General features: G+C 35.2%; 1 protein-coding gene across 1 annotated transcript in view; it reads right to left on the bottom strand.

Annotated features, from left to right (window-relative positions):
* The window catches only part of LOC109823232 (DNA polymerase delta catalytic subunit), a 46,165-nt gene that overhangs the window by 15,931 nt on the left and 21,116 nt on the right, over positions 1-9,118 (bottom strand). Inside the window, exons 13-20 of the mRNA XM_020389519.1 lie at positions 6,223-6,300; positions 6,036-6,134; positions 4,769-4,876; positions 4,520-4,615; positions 3,998-4,063; positions 3,787-3,843; positions 3,630-3,717; positions 3,429-3,508 (exon numbers count right to left, since the gene is read on the bottom strand). Coding sequence (XP_020245108.1) covers positions 3,429-3,508; positions 3,630-3,717; positions 3,787-3,843; positions 3,998-4,063; positions 4,520-4,615; positions 4,769-4,876; positions 6,036-6,134; positions 6,223-6,300 — 672 coding nt within the window. The remainder of the gene's footprint in view (positions 1-3,428; positions 3,509-3,629; positions 3,718-3,786; positions 3,844-3,997; positions 4,064-4,519; positions 4,616-4,768; positions 4,877-6,035; positions 6,135-6,222; positions 6,301-9,118) is intronic.

The raw sequence follows: 9,118 nt of genomic DNA, 5'->3' as shown, positions 1-9,118 counted from the left end.
GCCTGCAGCGTCCCGCCTCTGGTGCGGGGCGCATTTGCTGCAGGCCGCAGCGCCTGACGCCAGGCGCACGTGGCTCAATAACACTGGTGATGAGAATCATGGATGGCTGAGTAAGGACCTTCAGCAAGTCTTTATCATCTTGAAATCTAAGTAAGAAGGCTCTTGATGTGAGAGGGCTAATGGAGAACGGATGCTCTATGCCCCTAGACGAGATTTCCCTGTGGCTAGCTTCAAGCGAAGGGCGACCACTATGGAATTTCATGACCAAGGCATTGGTATAAAGTTTCTCCACCTTGGGGAGATCTGAATTGACAAAAAAGAAGGAAGGGACCCCATCTCAAGAGCCACATATGGTATTCACTCATGTACGGAGGATTCTAGCAAATGATTCAACCTCACTAGCATGAGCTCGAACAAAACCAGTGCCACGCACGCTTCTCGACAGTTGGCATATGAGAGTTGTTGTGGCTGAGGGGTTGCGCTCCTAAGGATCGCCGGACCAGGACAGGGGGTGGGAATGGATGCTGATAAAGGAGTAGAGCCCTGAGCAGGCAGCCTATGATCTGGATGGGGCTGAGGAAGATGGGTTGATTACAGGTCTGATCGCTGACTGGCCAGAAGAGAAGGAAAGTAAGAGGAAGAGGGGGAGGGACCATGGACGGTCAGCAGGGGCTCCTCTGGTGACGGCTGCAGGTGGGATGATGGAGGGGACCTGAAGGAGGGTGATCGGATCTGAGGATGAAAGACGAGCTGTTATAGATCTGGGGATAGATGGGATGGTGGCCGAAGAAGGAGCTCTGGCCGGCTGCTACTCTGAATGGAGCAGCTGCAGGTAGGATAGAGTTAGATCTAGAGGGAGGGAGGACGGATCTGAGGAGGTCAGGGAGGAAGAAAGAGGAACTCCATAAGATCTAGGGTTCTCTGAGGAATGGGCTTGGGCTGGAATTACGACCGACGGGAGCCGTTGCGGCCAGCTACAGGGGCCGACGAGGACATATCCGCCCGAGGAGGGAGGCCGGGTCTGCAGATGTGAGAGGAAGAGCTGGATTAGATCTAGGGTTTTTGACATGAGAGGCTGAGTTTGAAGGCTGTGGAGAGGGTGAGGGCAATGTAACAGTAGGGAGATGAGTGAGGGGGCCTTCATGACCACGTGGCTGTCGGAGCTAGAGATGAGTATGGGGGCCTTCATGGCCACGTGGCTGTCAGAGGGAGCTCTGACAACCTTTTGTGGGGGGTAGGGGGCGGATCTGGGAGGGGGAGAAAGAATCATCGCTCCTTGGGGGAGAAAAGGATTATAATGTTGCAAATTATAAATTATAACTTATAATTTGAGCTTCTTTTTGTGCAACTGTTGGTTCCCTCTTAGCCAACTTAAATTTTACAAAATTTATCATTTCAGTTAGGGAATAATCGGGGTCCAACCCAATGTTAATGGGCTTTAAACAGAGGCTAGAAACCAATTTTAACCCAAAAGCTATAACTTCTAAGTATGGCCTCAACTCTTATTTTAAACTCATCACTTTTTTTTATCCTATTCAAATATGGGACTATACTCACATATTAATAATCTCAGCACCTCCCTCTTAATTTGTGAGTATAGTTCAATCTTCCCTAGATTCACTAACTTTTGCACCACTTCACTCGTGGGCTAACCAGACCAAACATTCGGCACATAGCAAGAAACATCCGTAGGATTTTGCACCACTTCATTTATGGGATAACCAGACTATTTCACTCCTATATGGATTCGTGAGTTAACTTGGTCTCTCCTAACCTTAGTCATTCTCCCGACACCTTCGGGCTTCATATGAATGATCATAACCTTAGCTCCGATACTATTTACTGGGGAGTAATCAGGGTCCAACCCCAGAGTCAATGGGCTTTAACAGAGGCTAGGAACCGATTTTAACCTAAAAACTATAGCTTCTAGCTATTCCTACACTTTTTGCAATCTTCACTAGCACATTTTATTCTTTGTTTTAGGAACTTTTTTCATTTCACAAACTCTTACTTGGTAAACTGTTACTAGAGATTCTCTTCAAAAAAAAAATTTTGTAGCTTCCTTGATAGTTGATACCACTTAACATAATTTCTTTATCTATATACCTTATCACTTTATTCTTAGAAAGTATCAACATCTTACTTTCATAACTTCCTCCACCTAGTTCTTGGTTTCTTATTCACTCTGGTTCTTCTCCTAGATTTTGCAATACAAGTTTCCAATACTGAGAAGGTCCAGTAGAAGAAATGATAAATATCCAAATTGATCAGGCAGGCTTGCAACCTTAATAAGTATATGATCTGGATTAGTGGTATAATCAGCCAGAATTCTATCAAGCATTCCACCTTTTGATTGCTCAAGAGCCCACTCAGTCTCGAAAGCTCAGTACACCCTATTGTTACCAAATTTTATTTGCATAAAGCAATGTTGCCAATATGAAGACTCGAAATAATAACAGTAACTGAATCTCGCTTTTATGTAAATAAACAAACATATAAAGCATTATTGAAAAAATCGTTGCATAACTCGTTATGTTGCGATATGTAACCTAACAGATCTTAAACATTACGTAACCTTTTAAAATAACTCAGATACATCATAACTTTACGGCATTACCATGTAACATGCGTTATTTGAATGTAGCTTACATTATTTAAATTTAACCAACGTTATTCTCCATCATAACTCATGTTATTTCAATAGAGTTCATTATAGAGACCTGAGAGGATTTTCTTGAAGTTATTATTAAGTACTTTTGAATTGTTTGTCAAGCATCCATCGTCTTATTGGTGACAAATTTATGTGATTGTGAATTATGTGTGACTAATAAAACAAATGTGAAATTGCGAATGAGCCGTAATATTATATGATTGAATATTCTATAGTGGTACTTGTTAATGAATCTACAGAGCTTTTATTAAATTAAAAACTTATATGGAGATATTTTTGCATTTTTAAATTTTATTCCTAATTCTTAAAATTACTATGAACAATTATATGTTTTTTTAATTAAACAATAAGAAAATACATAAACTATTTATGCATTGTGCTTTAATCTATTCAGAGGCCTTAATTTACACATCGTACACATTTCTTATGCCTTAAGAGTGTTTTCTTTGTTTTGTTTTTTTTTAACTTGAACTACATGTGCTTTTTGATTGTTTCTTAAGCATTTATGACATTTTTTTGTTGAGAAATTTTGATGATATATTTGATAATTGTGATGTTATATTTAAAAATTACGATAATTCTATTTAACAAATCATTGCGAATATTTTTATTTTATTAAATATTTAAATCAACAATAAAACATGTAACCTACGTTATTCGTTATGTTATTTCGCGTTTTTTTTACGTTTAACCTTAACAGGAGGTGAAGCAATAAGTTATGTGCTATCGTTTTTTTCAACATTGATGTACAGTTTACCTCTGCATTATGATCGTAGCCACCAGTTGTCGTAAATCTCTCTTCCACGAGTTTCTTTGTATGCTCAATCATCTGTCGACCTTGAACAAACCACACATAATAAAGTATCTATTATTTTTTTAAAGAATAAACGATTTAAATTTAACAATCTCCCAGGGCTTATCCCATAAATTAGAATTTTATCTTCAGAAGAATGTTTACCATAGCTTGTAACGCTCGATGATATCTCTAAGCAAGGTAATTGGCCAATTGAAGCTCCAGTGAAACCATAAACAGAGTTTGCACTTATCTGGAAAAATAACAGAAACGAAATCAAAGAAAATTATCAAATAAACTGAGTAGCATATCAGAAATTTACCTTCAAAGCGAGTTGGCGACCATCCAACACAGCCTTCTCAAGTGGATCTTTTGCCTCCTGAAACATGCAAAATGCTAAAAGTTTAATTGAACAATCAGTATGGCTTGAAAATTGTAGTCGATATCAGCATGCAGGAGTCCGGGAAACTATAGGGTAGTTCGTGAACACCCTAAGATCTAAGTTTGAAAATAACACTTTTGATGAAAAACACCTTTAGATCTGCTTTCGCCCTTTTACGAGCAGCTAACAATTCCTCAAGAATTTCTGGTAGTATACCCTGAAATGAAAAATCAGTGGTGTAACAAAAAAGAACTCAGATCTCATTAAATCTACATAACAGAAGATATAGAAAGCCCAATACAACAGAATGTAAAACATATGGCAGGGACTGCATCCATGTGGAAAACTAAAATGGTTCACTAATAAAAGGCAATTTATTGCAGTGCCCCAAAACTTGAAACCACAACATCACTTCAGTATCAAATTACTATATCTCATACTCAAGCTCAAAGCACAAGACCCCCTTGCATTAACTAGACGCCTAGCCATAAAAGGCGGTTCGCTTCATCTAGCAAGATTTCTTCCCCCTTTGGCTCCGAGTCAGCTAGTTCAGCAAGTATATAGAAGGTCTTTGCTGGTGAAGGTTAAATCCAACATATGCAGGACAATAACAAGCAATAGACTATAACCAAAATTGGCCATTTAGACAATATCCAAGTAGACGATAATTTACCTTCTGTAAGTCTGATTTAACAAAAAGTTCCCCAGACGGAGTTTTGTTGACACTATCGGCTGGCAAGTTCAATTCCCGAGCATTAACCGGTGTCACCTTCAAAAAAGACCCAACATAAAAAGACAAGTAAAGATAAGCTAAGCACATAATTTATTTTGGATGCCAAAAAATAAAGAAAAATTTTACTCGCAATTCAGTATACCTGTAAACACTGAAGACACAACAGGAGTTTACTGTAAAAGGTCTTACCAATGTGCAATAGCACAGATTGTATGCCATCATTATGGACGGATATAAAGATGCGAAGTCCAAAGTTGCAATAGGCTTTTCATAAAATCCAGCCTTTGCCTCCAAAACCTGAAAGTCAAAGCCAAGTAGATGGAGACCATTTATTATATGCTCTGATGTTTACAAAAAAAGATAATTATGGATTGGCAATGAGACGAAAAATAAAAGATAAGGACCAGTTCGCATCCAACAAAATATAGGCAACTGACCAGAATAGCTATCTTTATTAAATGCAACCAATTGGGTGACAGAAAGTAAATAGCACATGTAAAAATATTGAGACAGACAGAAATTGAGACAAAGAAGTAAATACTAGACGAAACAAAAAGAAACCAATAAATCAAAATACATACTCATAAATATACAAGAACCAGAGAGTAACATCCTAAAAGAAAAACAATGGGAAATAACATCCTAAATGAAAAACAATGGGAATTCAACTATCCAATTGTGTAGAGAGTTTATTTATGAGTAATCCTAACATTTAGAAATTTGTGAGTAAGCCTTTCACATAACTCATAGTTCACACTTATAAGTTGGGTACTTTGTTAATTTAAATAACAACAAACTGCAAGTTCATCAATGGGAGAACTGAAAAGTCATTATGTTGAATACGTATTTGGTTATTTACATAACATTGCTAGAATCATTTTGACTTTTTGGATTCCAAATCAATTAACCAGGTCATACTGTATTGAGGTGGAAACATAAAAGTTATAATAGTACACATATGGGAATCTGAGGCGAACATCGTGCAAGGTAGATCAGTACAAGGAAAACCCCACGCTTAGCCCCCTACATAATAGCCTTAGGCCTTGACCTAATCAAGTGAAAAAGTTGAATAAAGTAAGCGACTACATTACATATACAACACATATACTTGCTCATTTTGATATTAAACCTAGCCAAAGGAAGTCACGTTAGATTTAATTAAAGCTTAAGTTGTGCTATTAGTACTTAGACCAGAAAATTAAAATGTGGATTGGTTAAAGCATGCTGATGGAACATACTGAACACTGACCCCCAGATAACCACTAAAGATGCTAAAATGTGATATCATCAGATCAAGGAGAAAATATTATTGCCAAAATGTAAAGGAACCATATTTATCATAACACAAGCAATAGAGCCATCACTACAATAGAAAGTACAGGGAATGTTAAACTCTAAAGTCATATCAATGAGAATGATAGGAATTGATAAGTTACCAGGCTTTGGTAATACTTACCGTTGCTCCCTCAAAAGTGTCTTGCCCAGATACCTGCCCTTTAAAATTAGGAATGACAAGATTCTTTTGTCTCGCTTTCCTAAGAAGTTGAGAAAGGACCTGAAAAGATAATCATGTCCACAGTTATAGACGATTTTTTTAAGCAGTGGTATTTGAAAGAAGGGGGAAAAACATCAGTAAGTGATACCTTAATGCTTCGAGCCATCTCTACATAATTGTAAATGTACATTAACTTGTCTAAAAGCCGTTGTGGAAGATAAGCATCCTGCAGTTTCAAACAGAAAGAAAACTACTGTTAGAAAGATAAGACAATACGCATGCATGCGCGCCTAAGACGGCTTTTTCATTCTCTAGGCATAACCGGCTTAGTTATGCCAGTGAAAATTTACTTTATTTACCCCTCCTTCAATAAAGTGGGGATAATTCTAGTCATTTAAGATGGCATGTCAACTAATTAACTCAATATATTATGTCAATTTCTCGTGAGATATTAGGTTGAAAAATTAATTAATGTACTCTCCCCACTTCCCAATACATTCCCCAATATCTCCTCTTCTTTTTACTTGACAAACATTTCATCTTTTCTTTTGGTTGCAAAAATGCAGAAACAGTCAGCATTTTCTCATCTAAAAATTAATCATATCATCTCTAATCTTCGAGAAATGATGGTTGAAGAGAAATGTCAATAATGATCAAGTGATTAAGCAAGTATTTTTATCTCTTTAGACCATCATTTACTGCCTGTTGAACCGGTGAACAATGTAATTTCAAAGAATTTGCTGTCATGACCATTCAAAGGCATTAGATGATTGCCAAATAATTGACAAAGGTTTGAAATCTTTTTGTCTCTTTCTTTAATCTGGCACTGTAAATTCAAGGTTGAAATAATTAACAAAGGCGAATTGTATTCAACCAAATAATTATTTCAATGAACCAAACTCAATCAGATAATTATTTTGATGAGCTGAACTCCATCTTGAATCTACAACGCCCAGAGTCAAATGATGGATCTTTACACAAATAAGCAATTTGTATTGATTAACATCATTAAAATTACTTTACTATCCTCTAATAACAGTTTAGCCACATTAGAAAACTTACTATTTCACGTTGACCAACATTACAATATTTGGTTCAGTTCATCGAAGAACAAGTCCCTTGCAATGGAGTTCTATGATGACATTAAAAGAGGACAATACACAAATTCATGGGGAAAAAAGAAGATTAAATGACATTGATTATTGAGGACATTGATTATTGAGTTAAAATCTCATGAGAAATTATACTAATATTTCATGAGAAATACAAGATATTAATTGAATGTCATGCTTTCTAAATGACAACAAGTGTCCTCTCTTCATCATTAAAAGAGGGGTAAACAAAGTAGTTTTCCACAGGGCATAACTAAGTTAGTTATGCCCAGGGAACAAAAAAGCCTTCCCCGCACGCGCTCGCGTCCACACATATATATAGATCACGTGCATTGCATGTTTTCCTCATAAAATAAATTTATATGTATTGCTTTAATACTGGGAAAGTAATAAATTAGATAGTTTTAGGGAAAGTATGTCTTTAAGTTTTTTTTTATGCGAAGGAAAATTGTCCCAATGCTAAGCATTTCTTGTAACTTAATATTAATATTTAAAAATGATACTTTCAAAGGAAAATACATAGTATTCAAATCATATTGAAAAAATAAAGAATAAAGACATAGATTGAAATAGAAAGATTAATAAAATATTAATATTTAATAAAGTATTAGTTAACAATATTGATGCTTTATAAAATAAATTTTATTAATATTAAAATTAAGGCATATTCTTCAAAACTAATATTAGTTTTATAAAGTATATGATCAATATTAGTAGTTTCTTCAATATTGAGTTATTTCAATGTTTATGAATAACATTTATGAATTAGTTTTAAAATATTGGATTTTTTTAGTTTGATTTCCAAGCTGAGCATGGGGAGAATTATTGTTAGGTAAATCTATATTCTTGTCGCTATCAACTTATCTATTAATTAATTGTTTGTAGGAAAATTAGTGCTTGACTTGGGGAAATAATAAACATTAGTTGTTAAGCATTTGAAAGTATTTTGAAACGATGAGTAGTCTTTGAATGTGATTCTTGACATTGACTTGGACATGGGAATGTGAAATATGTGAGTGTGTGATATTGTAGAGTTTATGTTATGATGTGTTCAGATCAAAATGATGATAAAAATCTGTGTAAGAATTGGATTGTAAAACTAATATGCTTTAATGTGACTTTTTGTGAAGTTTTGTTTACTTGAAGTTGATGCGTGTAGCTGAAAAAATATAATGATCTTAATAGACATCTTTGCATAAGGATTTTATCTGAGATAGTGTTCGATTTTAAACAGATAGTGGAAAAACATGATAAAATAATAAACCAAGATTGAATATTGTGGTTAAATTAGCAGTTCACCTTTGGCGCAATAAAGCTCCTCTCTACACGATGTTTTTCTTATTATTTTATAATTTTAGGTTTTTTGGGGTCCATTTTATAATTTTAGCGTTTGTATTGGACCATTAGTAATTTTTTGGATTTAATGAGACTATTTTCTAATTTCCTGGATTTCATTGTGGTTGTTTCATTATTTCTGGAGTTTCTTAGACTTTTTATAATTTGGGATTTTATTAGATTGCTTTGTAAATTACTGGAATAACTACATTGTTTTGCAAATTTTTGTAATTTATAGGATTGTTTCCTAAATTTCTCGACTTAGTAGAATTGTTCAGCAACTATGGGAATTGCCAAAGGACTATATTGCAAATTTTGGAATTCTCAGGTTCTTTGGATTTTTTTTCAAAATTTTGATGACTCTCACATTAATACAACTATTGGGATCATACTTTTCCTCAACGGTCACGATGTTGGAGCAAAACTTCAATGTAGCAGCGTCGCAGTATTTTGAAAACATTAGAACTGAATTGTTGGACGAAGTTTGTCACTAAATGAAATTGAGGATAATCAACTAGATAATTTAGGTTCAAAGTATATAATTCGAATATATGCTAATGATATGCATTAAGTTCATTCCTCAGTGAATATGCCCTT

This window comes from Asparagus officinalis, chromosome 9, assembly GCF_001876935.1.
Source record: "Asparagus officinalis chromosome 9, Aspof.V1, whole genome shotgun sequence".
Taxonomy (NCBI): Eukaryota; Viridiplantae; Streptophyta; class Magnoliopsida; order Asparagales; family Asparagaceae; genus Asparagus; species Asparagus officinalis.
This window is presented reverse-complemented; position numbering and strand designations above follow the sequence as displayed.